At 42.8% G+C, this 22,169-nt stretch overlaps 2 protein-coding genes across 6 annotated transcripts in view; both read right to left on the bottom strand.

The window, feature by feature from the left end:
• Nucleotides 1–1,020: 1,020 nt before the first annotated feature.
• LOC145444220 (uncharacterized) overlaps nucleotides 1,021–22,169 on the bottom strand; it is a 38,284-nt gene continuing 17,135 nt past the window's right edge. Inside the window, exons 1-5 of one of the 4 annotated variants that reach the window (XM_080322163.1) lie at nucleotides 18,844–18,974; nucleotides 16,813–17,036; nucleotides 16,324–16,417; nucleotides 5,396–5,827; nucleotides 1,021–4,138 (exon numbers count right to left, since the gene is read on the bottom strand). In XM_080322163.1, coding sequence (XP_080178289.1) covers nucleotides 2,292–4,138; nucleotides 5,396–5,827; nucleotides 16,324–16,417; nucleotides 16,813–17,036; nucleotides 18,844–18,883 — 2,637 coding nt within the window. In that variant the 5' untranslated portion in view covers nucleotides 18,884–18,974 and the 3' untranslated portion in view covers nucleotides 1,021–2,291. The other 3 variants (XM_080322164.1, XM_080322166.1, XM_080322165.1) reach the window with 3 other exon arrangements.
• The window catches only part of LOC145444219 (uncharacterized), a 166,698-nt gene continuing 163,448 nt past the window's right edge, over nucleotides 18,920–22,169 (bottom strand). For both annotated transcript variants that reach the window (XM_080322162.1, XM_080322161.1), the window contains one exon: nucleotides 18,920–21,975. In XM_080322162.1, the coding sequence (XP_080178288.1) occupies nucleotides 20,096–21,975 (1,880 nt within the window). In that variant the 3' untranslated portion in view covers nucleotides 18,920–20,095. The remainder of the gene's footprint in view (nucleotides 21,976–22,169) is intronic.

Genomic DNA, 22,169 nt, shown 5'->3' with positions numbered 1-22,169 from the left:
TATCTTGCTTGTACAAGGGCTGTTCAAAAACTTTTTTTTTTCTTTCAAATTTCACTGGCTATGCGATAAAATTATTATGCGGGCATAAACAACGCTGAATACCAGAATAAAATTTCAAATTTCTCTCTCGACCCCATAAAATTGTCAGGCTGTCAGTAGAGATGATTCACACCAAATCCGGCTCAATTCCAACCACTAGAAGCGAAGGTATTGCAGTAGCAAAATTTCCAATTCCATGATTTTATAATAGATAATTTAATTAAAGAGTTAGCCACCGTAATTCCTATTTTATTCAAATCCAAATTCAAAACTTTCTGCTGCAAGAATCTCGCTTCTACTGGTTGGAATTGAGTAGGGTTTCCATACGTCCTCTTTTCTGAGATTGTGTCCTCTTTTTTGAGAATTTTGGGCCAAATTCAACTGAGATGTCGTAAATCAGCACCGAAGTAACGCTCCGGTGGGTATTTCGGGCGCTGAGCCGGGAAGTTGACCTTTTTTATTAGTCAATCGACTACGAAATGAGAAAAATTTACCATTTTTCATAATTTTCCTCCGGTTTTGCAAGTCTGAAGAAGTGTCCTCTTTTCAGATTTCCAAAATACGGTAACCCTAGAATTGAGTCAAATTTGGTGTGCTGAGTTGTTTCAGTAAACATAATAATCTTATCACGCAGCCAGTGAAATTTGAAAGAAAAATTGTTTTTGAACAGCCCTATTGTACAATGCACATTAATGTTTGATTTGCAATATATTGTTGTACACTGAGAGTAATAACCCTGCCTAGTAAAACCGACCTCCTTGCAGCAACTATGATTCTCACTGCAGCAAGCCTATTGGGAGAGCTATTTATTACATGCCTATATCATATTAACAATGAGGCTTGAGGTAGATTTATGAGATAAAACGGACTCGCGATAAATATGCGTGAGAATCCCTGAGATCAGCACTTCACGCCTATGGCAACTGCATATTTCCATCTTAAGTACAGTCATCACTGTATGTCGATTAGTAGGCTAACACATTTTTCGAAATACAAAGAAGTTTATTACATGTCCAAGTAACCTTGACGCGGAAAAACAAAGCTGGAATTGCTCAATTATGTGATCACGGGCAAGACAGTGTCAGTGTTGAAATCAAATCATCACAAACCATTTCGAGTCGTTGCAAATCACTATTCCAGTGAAGTCAGTAGAAAAAGTGACTCACGTCGACTCATGACTCAAATCATCCCAACACTGGAAAGGGCGAGTCTACATTGCATTCCATATCGGATTCCAGCATGCATACCGTGCATATTAAAAGTAAACACTGTACCAGGAGTTTTGGGTGCCTACACCGTCCGATGTCTAGTCACAAAATTGAATTGGGCAACTAAGAAAGCAATATAGAAAGAAGAAATATTAGAATCGATCAAAATTTCAGGCAATGAAATGACAATGATGAGAATGAAGCCACAGAGTGGACAAAGCGGACAGACTTCAACACATCTTTGTACTCTCATGGCGCCGACAAGAACGAAAAATGCAAACTGGCCAAAAAACTTCGTGAGAAAAGTGACATCTAATATCCACTACGGTGCCACGTGCAAGAACATTGCGAGATCTAATCTTTGAGAGGGTCAACAGATCGCGGAATCTGGATTTCTCAGTTTAGATATCAATTATAAGTCACCAGCGGATTCTTGATCAGCACAGTCGGCACAGTCAGCATATTCGGAAAACAATCGCCTCCACACCAGCACACCTAAGCCATCAAGACATGATTCACACATTTCATACGAGTAATGAAGACATGACTGCTTCAGATTGCGTTGGTGGTCCGACTGAACACTTTCGAAGGATAAAAAAAAGTGGCATGACTGAAAACAAACAAGCACGCAGAAAGTTACAGACACAGAACCGTGAGGGGAAAAGAACAATATTGCAACAACTCAATTGTAGGCAAGATCAATTCAATTTGGCTTTACGATAATGGCAGCTAGAGGGTATGTTTCAAGTGACGACCGACCACTCACGAAAACTACGCCGGAAACGATGAAGGAATAAACGACACCGGGAAGTCGGCCGTAATGACCGGTATCGGACGGAAAATAAAAATAGAAAAGTCTCAAAAAACAAAGCCAACACACCGAGCGTCAAGCTGGTAAATACGAGCAATGAGGAAATCCGTCGCGCTTTTTACGACATTCCACCATCAAGTTGAAACTCGAGTACAAACGTTGCACTTAACCTTTAACGGTACACACGGGCGGTGGGACCTTGAACCCACAATCCTATACCAAATGTGTCATCGTCAATTCCTCTCCTCTTTCACGATAATCGGCACCTTGGTCTCGTTCAGCTCTTTCGCTTTCGCTATCGCCAGCCGTATATCACCGACAGTCAGCTCTTTCGTGACGTAAACCAACGCGCAAACCTCTGCGCCTTGGTACAACACGTCGCCACAAGACACTTTCCGAGAATCCTCATCGTCGTAATGCATCCACACGCCAAACACCCGACAATACGCAGAGTAATGCCGCGGCGATCCAGTCGCCACGATAACGGCCGACAGAAAATAGCGGCCATTACGAGTCGGGAAATCCTCCGGGTAACGCAGCCTGGAGTCCTGTAAGGTACTCTCGACCGTGAAAATCAGGTTTTCTGGCATCATAACAGGCTGGGTCTTGGCAAGCACGCCGCACTGCGCGCAATGCACCGAGTGCTCCATCATGAGATCGTTCAGGCTCTGATTCACGTTAGACGGCCTCACGACCCAATGGTAGGCCTCGCAGCTCTCCGTGCACGGGCAAGACTTTTGAAAACGTATCGTAAACTTGTACTTTGTGTCGCTCGACGAGTGCCAAGACTCTTCGTCAACCGCGACAGCTTCAATCAGCCCGACCAGGTAGCTGATCGGGTCGCCCTCGCCTGCGTCCGGCACACCCAGCCCGCCTTTTTTCAACGCCAGCTCAAAGGGGTCGACAGTTTTACCTTCTCTAGTCTGAAGCACTCGGAGCGTCGCAGACGATACATGGCACAGATAACATCCTGCCTGCGGGCCACACATTCTCTTCTGTATGTTCGTCAACCCAGTGGTTAGCAACGCTTGTAATGTAGAATTTATGCATGAAGACACGCCGTTGTGATTGGCGAGTTTTCGAGAGGCAAACTGCGCGTTGAAATCGGCGCCCTTGCGGTCGCAGATTTGATACTTCTCGTCGGGTGGAAAAAGTGGGAAACGTTCGCTCAAGCGCGGCTGCTCTACATTTGACTTGGCCTCTACATTTGATTTGATTTCTACATTTGACTTGGTTTCGACGGCCGGCACGACAACAGGCTCCGCCGGAGGTAGTTCATCATCAGACACAGCAACATCTGACAAGAGCGCATCCCTATCTTCGGTGCTAGCGTAAAACACTACGATCGCGCCCTTGTCTTTAATCGCACGCTCCGCTTTAATCCCCATTACATTGTCTCCGCGGTACGTAGTCCAACGCTCGTCACTCTTGTAACTGTGCAGGTAATACTTCCCTGTTTTGGCGTCGACGCACAGCACGGTGCGCAGCTGATACTCTCGCCCTTTTATGAATATAACCTGATCCAAGTGTGTCTGCGCAGATTGGTCCAGAGCTAGGATTAGGTTCTTCTTTTTCGCGTCGGGCCACCTTTTCGAATTCAGCGTGCACACTTTACAGTTTTTGTACAAAGTCGGGAACACGTTGATCATATTCCCGTCCGTGTGTTTCTTGCACCTCAGATCGGCGTCGGCGACATCGTCCGCCCAGAACAGATCTTTAATTGCGTCGCTTTTGTGGCTGGCCTCCTCGTGCTCCACAGCGAGAGCTAGAAAGCAAGACAGGAATTTGAACGGCTCGTCTTTGTAGCCGTTGAACTTGCCGACGAGATCTCGAAACTCTTTCATGATCGAGGATTTGGTGGGATTCTTGAGCTTGTTCTTCATCTCGCGAAATCGGCAGGAGTAGCAAGTCATGGAGCACCGCGTGCTCTGCGGATGGGATGGCAGCGCGTCGCACAGAAGCAGTGCGTGAAGCGGCGTGGTGTACCACGAAACGCCGGAATTTTTCTTTACTTTGATAACCGGCACGGTGTGCTCGACGGGAGTCGGCGTGGTAGCATATGGCGTTACTGCAGATTTCACTGAAAAGCAAACGAATTTCATAGCGTAGCGATTAGACTACACCAATTAAGTGTAGTAAGTAGACAAACAAGCTATATAAAAACTATAAGCTCATTATTTCATGAAAAAAAATTCAATTGCGATACTCTCTCGCCACCGCAGGTAGCTTGAAATCTGGATACGAGGTAGCGTGTCGTTCAATGCATGCAGCAGAGGGCTACCCAGTATCCACGTTCAGGGAAATCATAAATCTGCACAGTAGCGACCGAACTAAGGCATTGTCTCAGATCACAATCGCATATCACTATCAGCCCACATTGCATCTGAGATATTTTGATCATGAAACTCGGTATTTTTCAATTACTAAATCAGAAAGTACAAGGAGGGTCATACATTAAAAAGTATCAATGATACGGAAATTAAATTTGATGTTCACACTTAGTGCCCCGTTAACCATGATGAGGCAGAAAAAATGGAGCCAAATAAACATAGTATTATGTAGTGTGTTCATTGCATTATATTTAATTTAACTCAATGACTTTTACCGTTCCCCCTTATAAAACACGGAAACAGAGATTCGAATGAAAACTCAATTTGGATAAGCATGACATGACAATGTTATTTCAAATAGAACGCTAGACAAAGACAGCCAAACCAATAACTATGAGGAACAAAAAACAGAAGTGAGTCTTTAATTTTAATGAGCTATACTGCAATGAATGTAGTCCTGAAAGCGATAATATATCTATCGAATCTCGCACCAAATTCGTTTAGGAGGCGCCGAAGAGAGAATGATTCTCAAGCATAAGTTAAGTCGATCCGTCTTGAGAACCACTCTTGTGCACAGAACTATGATGAAATGTTCACTGTAATTGCACGATGCAGATCTTTGCTGTTGATGTTTAGAATCCACAATTATTCAGTTGACCAAGCCAAATTTTATATAAGAACTTACAAAATTGCCATTATGTCGCCGTTTTATTTACATTCCGCGTAGGTACTACAAAGCCATATGGTGCAAACTTTATTATTGCCATTGCCACAATGCAAATTCCATGATCAGTGATTTTACTGTTGCGTCATGCTCTGCCTTAGTGGTTCACTTTTTGGATCTTTTCAAATCCTTTTAGTGTGAAAAGAGGCACCCGAAAAGTCTTCGATTTTAATAAATGTATACAATGAATGTTGAAATGACAGCTATCTTATCTTCAAGTTTTGTACGGCGAACTCGCTATTCAAGAAAATAATAAGAACCGCTACTATGCGATGTTCCGTACCTTCCGCATGTACAACTACGTGTTCCTTCAGCTCGTCCTCATCAGAAAACTCGACGTCGCAACTCTGCCAGCAGCACTGCAACGCCAGGCCGTTGGAGAGCACCCTCGCGACGTGATGATTGGCCAGGTGGTCCCGAGCCTCGTCGATCTTGGTGAACTTGCGCTTGCACATGATCTTGTTGTTGTTCGAGTTTGTGCTCATGCCGTACGCGGCGCCAGTCACGTTCCACTCGCACGAGAAGCGGTAAAAGAAGCTGCACGCGTCCATGACCTTGGTCACGACGTTGGACGCGTTCGGTCTCTCGGGAACCGGGTTGACTTTGGAAACCTTGGAGGCTTTGTTTTCCGGCGTTGTCTTTTTACGTTTCTTTGACTTTTTTTCGTCCAGCTCCGGTATGAAATCTTCGTCGGTGCATGTAGAATCTGTAGTGGCTGCAACGAAAACGTAGATCTGCGTTAGCAGTGTCACACAGAGCTGGTCAGTTACGCAGCCTACTTCAGCTCTTTTAGAGCAGTCAATCAGGCCTAGCCTATCTGCATCCCTAACTCAATTAGTTGTTTTGATAATACTTTTGATGGCAAATAAGCACCGGTGGTCAGTAACAAAGCACCCCTACTTCTTTAAAGTACTCGACCAAATCTACTTTTCCAAACTACTTTTCATACCTTTATTTTCTACTCCTGCTTGAAGCAGATTTGACATGTGTTGGAAGTAGATACTTCTACATGTAGACTTACTTGGGTAGAACTTCACGTTACTTCTACCCCTACTTGAGTACCAACGATGATTACTTTGAGTTGACCATCTCTGCAGTCAAGAAATACTGGACTTGACACTGAACATTTCCATCGCCTCACGAAAAATTCTGAATCTATACCGGTATATCTCTATACTAGATAATATCAGCTAATTCACACCACGGACCATGCTACCCTATGTTAAAATCCAATATACCTGACCGCCCAAGTGTCATAACAATAAAAGATTCATCTCGAACATATAGAGAAACTAGCATACTTTCAAAATGAGTTATCATCACTCATACCGGGAGACGTACGGTTAGCTAACAAAGTTCCAAAGGCTAGTTCAGCAGGGTGAGCAATATATGCAACAGTTTAACAATGTTTGAAGTAATATGGAAATCATCATTTTCAACAATCATTCTCTAGAGACATTTTTAAATGTTCACCATATTGGCATTGTCGTAATAGCAATCTACTCTCTCAAGTAACAGGTAGTCGACAAGATGTCAGCAAATTGTTCATCATCTGATACATAACGAATTGCAATATGTACACCGACTGGAGGTTAACCTCTTGGTGGCGGCGCCCGCCTTTAAGCCGGATTTTTACTTTGCCACTCGATAGTTATCGTTCTAGTGAGCGTAGAAGGTTCGGATTTGTTGCAAAGGATAGATATGTGTATGTGTATCAACCACAAAATCGTTTGAACTTCGTTGAAATTGTAACTAATGTTGATGGCTTGTCGCGAAATCGCCAGTGTTGAATTCAGTGAGGTACATTTCATTGTTACGTAACAAATACACAATAATTCCACAAAATATGTCCAACAGTATTCACATAAGTTTTTACGGAATAACTCGCGAACGCAGCTAGCTAATTCTTCCAGTGATGGCTTGATGGAAAGCTGAGATTCGTCAGTTGCCACAGCGAGAGTAATATTGAGCTCCGGCACCGCCTAGTGGAGCCACAGCCGCGAGAGTGAGAGAAATCCACTTTGCCAAAAAAAATGAAGTTATTTTGCCAAGTAATTACGGAAGTGTAACGAGAGATCTCAGCTGACTGGATGGCGAAGTCGGTATGTGCTGTATCCCTGCTTTCGCAAGGTACTTGAGAGCGCTGGTTCGGACCCCATTGAGTAGCCTTTTTCTGCGTTAGCGAGGTTTTTTTTCATCTCCTTTGCCGCCACCAAGAGGTTAAACCAGCTCCCACATTAACAAATCATGTATTGATTTCATTTCATGTCGTGCAGCTTTCTACATAAATCATAAGAGTTCAATGCATCTTTCAGACTTTTTGGCTCTGCCAGGTTCCCACTAGCAGGTACTAAGTAAGACAATGATGAGGTATCATGAAGTATCATCTTCACCTTCAACTTATTCTTCAGTGTGCTGGAAAATTTCATTGTATGCAAGTTTCAGAAGCGGTTGACCACTATTCAGACGTGTAGACCGCCTCAATTCTACGATTAATCTTCATTACCACTTTTCATGCATCATGCGATTCCTGATCGTCACCCATTACAGGATAGATGAAACTTGATGCAGGCATTCAAGGCTGAGATTCAGCTACTGCTCCGTCTTGACCTAGACATGTCTCATGGAAGCCACATGGCGTCGTATTGTTGCTCCTTTCTTTCATCACTCCATATACAATAACCTCGACCACAGGTCAGATCGCAGAAACGTACATATTTCAGCTTTAGCAGACAAATTTGCGTGTTCTCTCCGTCTTCAGTAATAACTAAGCATTGCAACCAAACAGTGTAGATGCTACATCCTAGGTTTGGTACCATGACACGAATAGGGAATAGTGTTATATAATCAAGAGCAATAGCAGGACTTATGTTCCGTGAATAATCTGTGGTTATAACCGCTTCATGCCACGAGGCATAGCTGACATGGCAGTGATGGCACTTGTGATCCATGAATCATAGCAGCAACTTTTCCACGGAGTGCTATATTCAGACATTCAGAAACGCCATTATGCAGATGACAATCCCTAACTGTTTTTTTCGTGTCTTACTCCTTATCTCTTTATGATAAGATTCACACTCATTTCTGATACCACCATTGTCAGTAGGGATACATCCCACACATTGATTTCAAAAATGAACTGATTTTGAAAGAACACTCGCAACTCAGCAAATTCGTCAGCTTTTTGCTCAAGAGGAATCTCCAATTCATGCGATCAGCCAGTGTAAAGAGATATTTTGAGCCACCTAGCAACTCAACACGGAAGAAATAGGTCCACAGACATTTCATTGGATCGACTCCAATACAGGCATTCAGCCATCAATGTGAGCGTTAAGAAGTCAACTTCGTAGACTCTCCCATTACACGAGGTTCACAATTAACTAGAGTTACAGCGGACCAAATTACAAACCGTGGACTTCAACTTTTTACATAAGTTATCATGTCAAATTCCCAAATCTTTCTCGCAAAATAAGAATTGCTAGAATTAATGTCAATCATTGGCAATTCGGGAAGATACTTCCAAAACACACTTCACGTGAGAGTCATTATCGGCTGACCCTGCATGACCGACTCTACTAGTCATAGCACGTGTATGCTTTATTAACTTCCTTCCCAGAACCACAAAAATAGAAAATCTTTTTGGCGGTATTATCTCTTTCAAGAGAACTACGCTCCTCCTCGACAGGGAGTGACAGAGGCTCAAGCATTTCTTTTTCAGGACAAGGACAAACGTCCAGCACATAGAGAGGCACCAAGTAGAAACATTGCATACTGCATCTGTATCCAAAATACCCGAGTAAAAGGTGACTTTATATTTCTGATTGGCAACAGCAGCTCTCACAGAAACCAAGGTTGTTGGCACTTGGCAGACCGGTGAAGTGTGTTCTGTAACTCTGCCATACCATTTGCGTAGCCATTTTCGTACAAGACCACACAAAAGGTCACAACACCCTCAGCATGTATGACTTTACCATCACCCAATTCAATTTCCATATGAAAAGGTATCTGTTTATCCCAGTCATGCAAGATGAAACTCATGTGACCGGCTGCACCACTGTCACAGATAACAGACAGTCTCTAGTGAGAGAGGGAAGCAGACGTAAGGATCAGATATTGCTTACTCAAAAGAAAATGATTGCTGCTACAAAGATAAAGTAAACCCAGATTTCTACTTTCAGCCGGCAAATAAGACTATGCTATTACAACAGATATGAGTAAAACAGCACATGAATAAAACAAAGGAATGTCTCTCATTTACGTGGTGAATTATTCTATTGAGAATTACCATTTCCACAGTCAGCATAATCAGCAGTCCCAACACAAAGGAATGTCTCTCATTTACGTGGTGAATTGTTCTCTTGAGAATTACCATTTCCACAGTCAGCATAATCAGCGGTCCAACACCGAAACCGCCCTTTGCCTATATCAGAGAAGTTCTTTGCCCAAAACCAAAAGATTTAATTTTCCAACCAACAAAATTTTTCAGATCCTGACACATGGAACTTTTTATGCGAAACTTCACCACAATTTTGGCTTACCACACTTGTCTTTTGCTTGATAAGCTTGATCACTTTGCTTCAAAGAAACCGAAATAATGGTTTGCACTCTCAACAGCAAATCCTCCAACGAATTATCCGGTTTACTTGGCATTTCGTTTAAATGAAACATGAAAGTGTCACTTCATAACTGGGCGGAAAATGCTTGATCACTTCAAAAACCTGATCCCTATCACCCACGGCACGACCAATACAAGCCATTCTCTGGAACAGCAATTAACATTCTTGAATCTTCTGAATAACGTCCGTATACGTAAATATCGCCAACATTTCCACTTGCCGCTTCAGCGATAGAATTTTTCGTCTCAAACTTCTCCAGATCTGTCCATATTTTCTTCGGATCGCTATGATGGTCTTTCGGTAAAGTCGACAACACAGAACCATCTAGATTACGCATCGATATTCCAGTGGCTCTAGTCTTCTTCAACCTGGATGCATTCTTAACGTCTCCTTCTACAACGTAGTTCCACAGATTGTGGCCATTAATTCACCTCTGACTTTTATCTTCCACGTAGGCCAATTACTCATCCTAGCGCACTTCAACTTATCCATATTGATAATAGATGACATTGTGACTATAGGGCAGATTAGCAAGGTCGAACAACCTTTGATGAGAATCTAAATCTGCAAAGTTCTACCTGCGGCTTGAGATCTGTTCTTATACTTGATAAATGATAATACCAGTCATGGACCTGCTCATACAGCAAGCAACTTATCATATCATGAGGAGTCAGTTGAAAACCAATAGGCATTACATTACCCACGTTCCCGATAAACCGGAACGCTTTGAAAATGAGTCACTGCCACTCTGCTGGGAGACTAATGGTTAACTATTGAAGATTTAAACCAGTATGTAGGCCTACATTGTACAATATATACAATAGTTTAACAATGTCTCAAGTAATAGGGAAATCATCCATTTCAACACATAGTTTGTCTGTAATGTCAGCAAGATACCATATTCTACAATCGCTATCTCCAAGAATGGATATAGAAGTAAAATAGATCAATGGCTCTTAATCCTTTCAGTACAGTTTCAAAACAAATCTTGTGGGTGGGAACATTCAATCAGAAATGTAATCACAACGAAAATTGCTATTATCTTTTTGATATATATTTGACATATTTGTTTAAGAAGTCTTTCCAGCTTTCACACATTTCTGGTCGTCGATGAGTTGCAGATTATGGCTTGGTACAATAGTTGTAGCATTGTGACGTATCATAAGTCGACAGTAGACCATGGACTCTATATCACGTCAGAAAATGTTCTAAATCAGTCCTTCTTAAGTTTGGTGCATCCTATTATTTCTCTCTAATTAATAGAAGGACTTCAACCTCTAACGTTTTGTAATTGAGTCTAAAATGAATCAAAACACATTTGGTGGACCGGCCAAAAAGGGGTGCCTTTATTTTGTGCTAGGAAACTTATGAAACTTATGAAAACTTATGAAACTTATGAAAACTTATGAAACTTATGAAACTTATGAAAACTTATGAGACTTATGGAAACTTATGAAACTTATGAAAACTTATGAGACTTATGGAAACTTATGAAACTTATGGAAACTTATGAAAACTTATGAGACTTATGAAACTTATGGAAACTTATGAAACTTATGGAAACTTATGGAAACCTATGAAGATAAAGAGCTATTGGATGAAGAGCCGTTCAACATACAATTTAAGAATATGTTCCTATTGAAATGAACCCGATTATTTTCGGCTGAAACACGTCAGGGGTAATCGTCAGTAGCTAGTAGAGAATTGAAAAGAACATTGTAAAGCAACAATCGCAATGACATAATGAATACAAGCCAATAAATAATCAATCATTTTTAGTTGAAACCGTCTAGATATGTCGTACCTTGTTGTCATCGCATATGTGCTGTGTCGATGTTCGATATGAATGCATGGCATCCCGCACACCAATGCTACTTAGCCTATTTCATAGCGCAATAGTGAGAATTCAGTATGCATACACCCGCTTCATCTTATAACATAAACCTGACTGGAAAGAAAATTTATTACCGTGAATTATATTGGACTCATTCACCTTTACTTTGCCTAAATTTATTTCGAATGCCAAGTGAAAACCGTGGGCGTTGTCAGTGTGAAGTTGGATAACTCGGAAAATTTTCACGACCAGTTGTGGAAATTGAGATAGTTCAGTTCATAACATAACAAGTCAGAGCTCTTTGTTATAAGCACGAGAATGGCAAATGTCCGTACAGCAACCTCGGTTCGTTTCGGACTATACAGTTCAATTATATTTTCCGGAAAACCAGAAGTAGATTAGATTCAAAATTGTAAGGCATTGAAAAATATCAGAAATCAATTAGAGATTACCAGCATTTCGCTCGAAGTCAGGGGTTCTCAACCCGCAGACGATTATTTTGCTGCCCGCGACATCTTTCATTATAAACATAATTATTGCTGACACGGTATTGTAACAAATTAATTTAGATACTTGGCTCTTTTATCGCACCGTCCCTGTTTCGTTTGATTACTAATTTTTGAATGCAGTGGTTCTCAAACTGGGAGGCGCGCCCCTCAGGAGCGTGAAAGCATCTGAAAGTGGTGCGACGCTGCGGTCAACTGAAAAAAGTTTTCGCGCTGCGCGCAATTTGTCTTCAGTTCGTAGCTATTTCTCTGTGTATAGTCCGAATTTCATATTTGAGAATTCCCTCATCAACAGTCATAACCTTCCATGCCATCAAACTAGCCGTTTGTAGCATTCTGGTTGCATTTTGTTATATGACGATAAGGGGGCACGAAATTATTCTCTATCAAAAAGGGGGGGTGTCTGAAAAAGTTTGAGAACCACTGCTTTAATGTGCTCTCGTTTCTTGATACATGCTCGACTTCAGATTGTTATTGTTTTGAATCGGTATTCTGCTGGACTCAGGTTCAAGAGAATCCCGCTACGTAGTTGGCCTGCAATTTTAAAGAGTGTTTGACTCACTGCGAACGGTTGTTGAGATTGCCGACAACGTTATAGACGCATCATTCAAAATTACTTGGAATATCGCTAAATCCTAGAAATCTACTACAGAAGGTGAGATTTCAATAAGACCTTAACATACTGTGCGAATATTTGCTGTTTCCGGAACTTAGCAGCAAAGACAATATCACCTGACAAATTTCGAAGATACAGTCGTCTGATTCAATCGTGTCCAGACGAGTTACGTCAATGTCAGTCGGTCGCATGTTCTGAAACACGTTGCCGCGTTGACTGCTTTAACCCAACCTCGGACAAATCCACCGACATTGCATAACTAATTATCTGGTTGAATTTTATCAGAGCGGACATATATGCAGAGGAAATGCTGGTTGGGCAGGGGGCCAGCGAAAAATATCAACTTGACAAAGTTAACTCTGTAACTGTTGATGTAGGGCCCCAGGCATTGAAGGAATGGAGAATGGTTGATTGGTTTTCTCAGAAATGGCCCCGAACGCCAGACTTCCTCTCATCTCACTCAGAGCTCAATGTGATAATGGCCTCTGTAACGCAAAATTTACCGTAATTTTATAATTGCTCATGCTCACTCAAGCATTGAAACAGAGAGTTCGGTTCTCTGGTGGAAGGGTTTTAAGTTGCATATACCGACTCGGCAATGAATGCAATGCACGCTCCATGAAGGGATTTAATTGCGCCGCTAGAAGATACATATTCTCACAATAAGCAGCAGCTGCAAACTTACGAACCCTGTCGATTGATGCCATAGGCGCCAAACGCTATTTTTCCTTAGGTATGCAGGTTCGATGACGTCACAAAGGAATGACGCCATAATGTGACGGAATTGCTAATTAGGGTTAATATGCATCGATTCATGAGGGTTAAGTACATGCGTAAATGCCGATTATACAATCTCCTCGTGTTAATTGTCAGCGAGTCGGGAAGCGCTGTCAATTAGCGTGATCGCTAGCGAACAATTTAATATGCCGCTTATCAACGCGTATTACGTAACCTCGGCGACGATTTCCGCAGGCAAAATGTCCGAGTTGTTATTGAATCTGTTCTATAATGGCACCGATTTCAGGTTGTTCAAACCTTTCTCGTCTTTTACAACTCAAACATAACCACCAGAAGATGTTTCTCAAGGCTTAAGTATTACCGGAATTCAATTACGCATGCACGGCGCACGCACAATCGAACATGTCAGCGGACATTCGATGTCATTCAGTCTGGCGCTAATCGCTAATCAGCATAGCCTACACCTTATACCTAACGGCATTGTCTCCAAGCCATCGAGAGATGGGAGCCAACGTATGCTAGGCTCGAGACGCGACGGTAGGCCAGCGATGATATCTTTCGTACCAGGCCTGTTGCAGATGCGATTGTGTAGGCAAGCGATGATATCGTGCGCGCCAATGCAAATGGCGTCGCGTTACATTGTGCACAGACGGATATCGCTAATTGGCAACACGCTTTTCGCTAATTGGCCTCGCGCAACGGGTTACCTCGCTCACCTAGCAGCAGCAGGTAATGTCTAAACGGCAATACATTGCGATTTGTTCTAAATAACACAATCGGGGGTTTATGCCGATACATGCCAAACCGAATTCTAGGTATGCCGCATGCCTGAGAAAATGTCTAGGTATGCGTGGCATACCTTGCATACCCTGGTTCGGCGCCTATGATTGATGCTTTATAATGCATAAAAATGTACTAAATGCCCATATACGAGTGGTAAATACGCTACAGTAGCCTAAATTTAATTGTAGCCCACAAATACACGGTAATATTGTTCTGCGGCCCGCAGCGTCTTTTGCTGATAAAATGCGGCCCGTTACACAAGAGAAGTTGAGAACCCCTGCCTAAGTAGACAATTATGTCGGAATCAGGGGTAGCCTATCTGATGACACCTGTCTGCTCGCTACGATTACTGCCGCGCGGGGGGTAAGTTGCAAATTTTGCACAAATCTGAAGGGAGGGGACATTGCAATGAGGTGCTTTGATAACTAATTGTTAACTCTCTGGTGACGTTGCGATTCTACCTCAAGTACACGTACAAATGTATCTATATATGTGAATTGCAAAATCAGCGTAAGAGACACCAGTCACACACACTAGTCAATGGTCACACTGACGTAGTAGGTTGGTATTGATGATGTTTCGACTACTGTGGTCTGGTTATTTTACACCAGGCTAGTGGTATTCCTTATTATGGTTCCTCATACGCCGACTATTATGGTTCGGGGCCGTCGCAAGACACCGCTTACTCGGATCGTACGACGAGTCCACGCCTACATAAACCCAAAACACTTGGGTAGGAATGCTGGAGTCGACCTCAGCCTGACTCGAATTCACAACCTATTCGTTTTGCAGCGGTGGAGTTGTGAATATATTCAGCGAACTAAAGGGGAACTAGTAAAGTATAATCCACGCTAAGCATTCTTCTTGTCGAACATTATAATAAAAGATCACGAGCGTGGATGCGTTACGACTCACTTGTCGATACCTTGCCCCTCCCACCAGCGAAATACATCAGGTAGCAATAATACGTGAATCTCGAACCTCGGCGCAGCAAACATATGCAATTGCAAAGTAGAACATTGCATACCCAGACGTTTTCAACGTTGGTTTACTCATTGTTCACTATCCATGGTGCCGAGCCACACTATAGTATGCCTTTGAAATTATGCTTAAAATAATTGTAGTCTGAAGAAAACGATCAATAATCTAAATTATAATCCGTCGATCTCGATGTGAAGTTTATTTGTAAAAATAAAATTTCTGTCATGCCGACAACTGATATCCAAGCGAACTCGGTTTACCAGACGTATCGCGTGCCGAGAAGGGTTAATCCAGTTTTCTACGATGCGTTGATTGATCGCAGACATACTGGCGCCTGTGAGACTATGCGGATTTCAAAACCTCATTGCCTTCCTAATTACCATCAAGAAATGAAGTGTCGTCGATGTTCAAGTTTATAAACTTAGTTACCGCATGGTTATGCGTATAGTACAAGAAGGCAAAGCCTACTCGCGGTCACCGAATAGGTAAAATAGCTTCGTCAGAGATCACCTCCGTGTGTCGATCGGTGCTCTCAAATCTTCCGGTAGTTTACAGTGTGCTGTTAGCCAAAAAAGGTGGATAACCACTGTGCTAGGGTGCCGCTGACTATTTTCCATTTACAGAGGGTGCCGCGAGGTTGAAAATTTTGACACCTGGTCTATGTAAATCTGGATTGCCATTACAGCAATCACGATTTAAAAATCCCTACTTGGAATCGAATACCGAGACAATGGTCTCACAATAAAATTCGAATCTGAATTAATTTACCTCATGTTTTATAAGTTTCATAAGTTTCCATAATATTCATATGTTACATAAGTTTCCGTTAGTTTCATAAGTTTCCATAAGTTTCATAAGTTTCATAAGTTTTCAGAACTTTTCATAAGTTTCCATAAGTTTCATAAGTTTTCATAAGTCTCATAAGTTTTCATAAGTTTCATAAGTTTTCATAAGTTTCATAAGTCTCATAAGTTTTCATAAGTTTCATAAGTTTCCATAAGTTTCATAAGTTTCCCAGCACAAAATAAAGGCACCCGCCAAAAAGTAGGTAAATTGACCAGTCTGCAAACCGGACGGTTGACAACCAATGAACTATATACAGAACTATGATAACTTTTTAAAAGGAACCATACTCACTGCTGTCTTGCTTATATTCGTCTGATGACCCTTCCGAATTCTTTTCCTCGACATCTTCGTCCAACTGAGCAGATATGTGAGTCTTGATGTGTTTCTGGGAAGTTTAAAGCTCTGCTTTATACCGAGCGCAAAATTAGTGACAGCAAAATAGCATTCAACTTCTGGAAAATTTATCAAACGAACACCATATGGCTGCAAGCTCTTCCAATGTTCATGTCAATTGCCACACAAAGTTGATTGCTGCGAGCGTGCAAACACTTCCTAATAACTTTATGCGAATTCTACATCTTAACCCATTTCATTCGTGCCTTGTGCGTTTTAGTAAAAATGCTGGGTCGTTATAAAAATTGCCAGAACAATATGAAAAGCGTGCAAGCATCGGCTTAAGTTATCGCATGGTCACATTATATTGTGACTTGTGACATAGGTCCAACCTCGGGGCACGATAAATGTTGCCGTTTGATGAAAACATCAATGACATAACCGTACCTGAATTGCATCCGTCGACGGGTAAACAATGCCCTTTTGATTGACGCATCGCGCCCACCTGCATGACAACCCTTTCGGATCACGAGCGGCATGTTCAGCGGCGTGACTCAACAGAACTTCGAATGATGAAAATCTCTGATTGCATTTTGTTGTCCCTCTCCCGTCTAAAGTCCATTTACATTCGAAGGTTTGTCCAGCATCGTCCGTAGGCTTGCTTCTTATACCTGAACAACGGAACAGTTGCACAAAATCGTCTAGTGTCCAGCGATGAATATGCTCAAGAGAAAATTATGTTCTTTCCCTACAGCAGTGGTTCTCAAACTGTGGTATGCAAGAGCTCTTTTCAAGTGGTACGATGCAATAATTACTTCCATTGTGCAATTACTGCAATTGTACATCACAACAGATTCAGTACAAAGAAAATGAAGCGACTACTAGGGCTAGCAGAGCGATTCATGAATATAGTGACCAGGATAAAATTTAACCCACGTATCAAAACGATAGTATAATAGAGGATACATGAAGTATAATTCATTCCAATTGAACACGGAGAATGTTTGCCACTGTGTTTTTTAGGAAAACCCTTTATTGCGGCCATAACGCCCAGCTGCTAAGTGGCACCTTGATTCGAACCACGTAGAAAAGAATAAGCGCGATCCCTGCCTTGACATAAAAGTAAGATTTCTCCAGGGTTGTAACCAAGTCACAAGGCTCCGAGTCACAAGTCAATCTCACTTTTATATTTTTGACTCGAGTCAAGTCGAGTCATTTTCAATTCCCACCGAGTCAAGTCCGAGTCCAAGTCAGCGAACAGAGGATCGAGTCCGAGTCATGGTATTATGACTAGAGTCCGAGTCCAAGTCATTGTGTTGACTGCTCAGTTTCCAGTTAAAGTCTTCCTAAACCCTTTTTTTAACTCTGTTTGGTGATATTGAATGGTTCGCATTTATAATATATCAATTTTCCTCACTTTTAGCAGTTTCTGGTCGCATTTTCAAGCACCAGTACCAACAAACGAAATCCCAATAGTGTTTTGGCTTCGAAATTACAATGAAATGTCGGTCTTGGCCGTCTGAATCTCGAGTCAATGACTTGCTTCGAGTCATGCGCAATGACTCGAGTCCAAGTCGAGTCAATGTCGAGTCGAGTCATTTCCGTATTTTGAGAAAATGACTCGAGTAGAGTCATCCGAAAATCGTGAGTCGAGTCATGACTCGAGTCATTACAATCCTGGATTTCTCGCGCCTTAATGGCCGTAGAGTCCTAGAACTGGAATTGTCCAATCGGACCTGTGCAAGCGTACATGGTCTTCAATGTACCGCGGATAATGTTGAGCCGCAGAGACAAGCCTCAGCAGCAACAGTTGAATCTATCAAATTAAATTTTGTTTCTTGCTATTCATTGGTGGTTAGCGGTGGGCGGTTAGCGGTGGGCAAAACCGAGTACCGGAGTGATGCGATACTGAATCGAGTATTAGAGTTAGAGTTGAGTATTGCTGATTATGATGTCACAACAGCATGAATGAAGTGGAAAGTTCAAATACGGTATGCGCCTTTTATGCGACCACAAAGAATATAATGCCATTTATATATCCCATTAAAGATTATTTGGTATTTTTCGACCATTGCATTTCACTTTGAGACAACATTGTGGTTTGATCATGACTTCGCAGATATGTCATTTCACTAACTTGTGTAGCTTTGTACATATTTTGTATACTGTGATGCCCCCAATAGAGGTTTAAAGCATTCTGCAGTGGAAAATAGTATCGAAACTATAATTCTTATCGATACATTAACTCCCAGTGGCAAGCAGTATGACATTTTAGTACTCGAAAAACTCGAATTTGCTACTTGACTCGAGTCATTAGAACTAATAGTCAATTCAGACCCAAGTGATCGAAACAATGCTTTACAGATGCTAATCTTTTGTGTAGGCCTATATCTATTCATATTATCAATAAAGCAAGGTAGGCAATAGGCATGTTTGTTTATGACTTGTGTATCAACACAATCAAATACTCCAGCTTACCAGTGTTTCTACGTCCGGCCAGAAGAGTATTCGGCTTCATCTCCTTACACGATTAAACACTATCGTATGTTATCAATTTCTGAAATTGGAGCAGACGTTACATAGCAGTATCGTAAAGGCAAGCTAACTGCAAATTGTCTGCTCGTTTTTGATTAAAAACTGCAGCGAGAATCGTGCACAGTATAACAGAGACGGTAACAACATAAATATGGCAGTATCGATTACACATATTGAATATTCACTCACCACCTAACGCTCTAACGCTGCTTAGTAACAATTAGCCAGAACTAAGAAACATGCCAGAAGGCTTCTGAATCAACATGCTACCAGAACAGCGTGGCCATGCCCTGTTTGGCAAGAAAATGTATCACGAAAAAACAGCCCCATTAGCGTCAGAAAATTGTCATGCAAAACGAACGGGACAAAACCAATGAAGACGTCACGACATCATGGCTCCGCTACCACTTCATAAAATCAAGTTCATTGAGGTTTTCAATACGCAATCGATAATGCTAAAAAGTGTCAAGAAGCGGGATACACGGCAAGAAACGTTGCAGAATGAGTAAATGCAACAAAGCGAGGCGCCAGCCTAGAATTTCCAGTACTGTACAAAATACAATAAAATTGCGAGAAAATATGCAATTACATAAAATCGGGTGTTACAAGGAACACATGCTCTGATTACCACTTGGATTACGGCAATGATTAGTGTGTGTGTCGTCCGTGCGGCTATTGCGACCTGCGTGAAAATATGACAAATTGAGGACAAAAGTCAAAAATATGGACAGATCTCAGAAATAAGTAAAATATAGTTTTACAGCTGTAGTTTCAACATTGGCCTTTCAGTTACGCCTTAAAACAATTCAGCGGGACCCATGTTAAGAACCCCTTTGTTAAGGACAACATTGCCAGGTATCGAATGGAGTGCAAAATGCTTGTATTGCCCATAAGGTTACTGCGACCTGTGGTGAGCACCGACAACACGACAACATGAAGGCATAAATCAAAAATAAGGACATATCTCATAAATAATGACAACGAAGTTTCGTAGCTAAATTTCAGACTTGAAACTAGTCACCAGAACCCACATTAAGAGCCCCTTCGTTAAGGATTACATTGCGAAGTAGCGATTGCTCAAAATTTCAAAAGAAAAGTAAAGCAATTCATTCATGCATCACGCAAGTCTCAAAGCTTCCTGGTCAACGGTGCTGCACTCTGTACACACTCAGTCCGATGCACAGACACCGACGTCTTAAGTATATCTCTCCTCCTTCACTTTAACGTGCGCCTTGGTCAAGTTGAGCTCTTTCGCTTTATCCAACGCTACCCGTATATCTCCTGCAGTCACCTCCTTTGTGACGTAAACCAACAGGCAAACCTCCGCGCCTTGGTAGATCACGTCGCCGCAAGACACTTTCCGGGCATCCTCATCGTCGTAATGCATCCACAAACCAAACGCCCGGCAATACGCCGAGTAATGCAGTGGCGAGCCTGCCGCCACGACAACGGCCGACAGAAAATAGCGGCCGTGGCGAGTCGACAATTCCTCCGGGTAACGCAGCCTGGACTCAAGCAAACTGCTCTCGACAGTGATGATCAGATTTTCCGGCATCTGAACGGGCTGGGAGTCGGCCACGTGTCCGCATTGCAGGCAACGCTGTGTGTGGTCCATCATGAGATCATACAGGCTCTCGTAAGGCTTTGTCGGCTTCACGGCCCAATGGTACGCCTCACAGCTCTCAGTGCACACGCATGATTTTTGAAAACGTATCATGAACTTGTACTTCGCTTCGCTGGACGAGTGGTGTAACTCTTCGTCGCCGACAAGTATTCCAATCAACCGCTTGAGATAATCGACCGGGCTACCCTCGGAGGTCTCCGGCACCCCTAACCTGCCTTTATTCAACTCCAACTCGTACGGGTCCACGACTTTCTCCACCCTATAGTGGTAGACGCGTTGCGCCACCGATAGCACGTGGCACAGACAGCAGTTTGCTTTCAACTGGCAGATTTTCTTCCGTATGGTCGACAGCGTGGTGGTCAGCAGCGCTTGCAGCGCTGCGTTGATGCACGAAGTCACGCCGTTGAAGTTTTTCAGTTTGCGTGACGCAAACTGTGGGTCGAAATCTCCGCCACTGCGGTCGCAGATACCGTAGTCCTCGTCCTGCGTAAGATCGGATGGCGGAAAATGCCCGTTTGACAGCGGCTCCACGCTCGGTTTCATTTCCACGCTCGGTTTCATTTCCAAGCTCGGTTTCGCTTCAATAGCATCGACGGGATCTTTGACCATGACGGTAGCACCCGAGACACTCAAGTCGCAGTCCGACGACACCTCCGCTTTCTCGTTGCTGACGTAAAAAACCGCGATCGCGCCCTTATCCTTTAGCACTTTGCCGGGTTTCGTCATGACCAAACTGTCTCCGCGGTACGTGGCCCACTCGTCGTCCGTGTCATAACTATGGAGATAGTAATTCCCAGTTTTGGCGCCCACGCATAAGACAGTTCGCAGCTGATACTCGCGCCCTTTCACGAATATAATCTCATCGATGTGCGTCCTCGACGACCGGTCCAAAGCTATAATCAAGTTCCTTTTCTTGGGGCCCGGCCACCCTGTTGAGTTGTGCGTGCAGATTTTGCAGTTTTTGTACAGAGTCGGGAACACGCTGATCAGACTCTTGTCAGTGTGCTTCTTACACGTCAGATCAGCGTTTCTGACGTCATCTACCCAAAATGCGTTTTTCAATGCATCGCCATCATGGTTGGCCTCTTCGTGCTCCACAGCGAGAGCTACGAAGCAAGACAGGAATTTAAAAGCGTTATCTTTGTACCCTTCAAACTTCCCGATGACGTCGCTGAATTCTTTTGCTATCTCCGACTTGGACGGGTTTTCGAGCTTGTTCTTCATCTCGTGAAATCGGCAGCAGTAACACGTGCCGCCACACTTTTGACCACCGTGCGCGGGCTGCACGTCGCATAATAGCAACGCGTGCAGTGGCGCGGTATACCATGTGATGCCCGATTTTTTCTTTGCTTTGTTCACGGGTGCAGGGTCACTGACCGGCGTCGGCTTTGGTGCGCTACTGCTCGACGGTACAGACGGCGCGGTGTCTGGCAAGGTGGTCCTGGACCCCTCTGAAAAGGAAACCGGGTAACACTTCTTGAAGCATCAGGTGCAGAAAATATGGGTGCTACTCTCTCATCTAAAATGCTACTAGAAAGGCATGGAGGTGTATGTACGTTGTACACTGTACATTAGGGGTGTTCAAAAAAAATAATTTTTTCAAATTTTATCGGCTTCGTTGTCAAATCATCAGGTTACCTAAAAA

This window comes from Botryllus schlosseri, chromosome 8 (genome assembly GCF_051294905.1).
Source record: "Botryllus schlosseri isolate E-star chromosome 8, Bs_hap1, whole genome shotgun sequence".
Lineage (NCBI taxonomy): Eukaryota > Metazoa > Chordata > Ascidiacea > Stolidobranchia > Styelidae > Botryllus > Botryllus schlosseri.
This window is presented reverse-complemented; position numbering and strand designations above follow the sequence as displayed.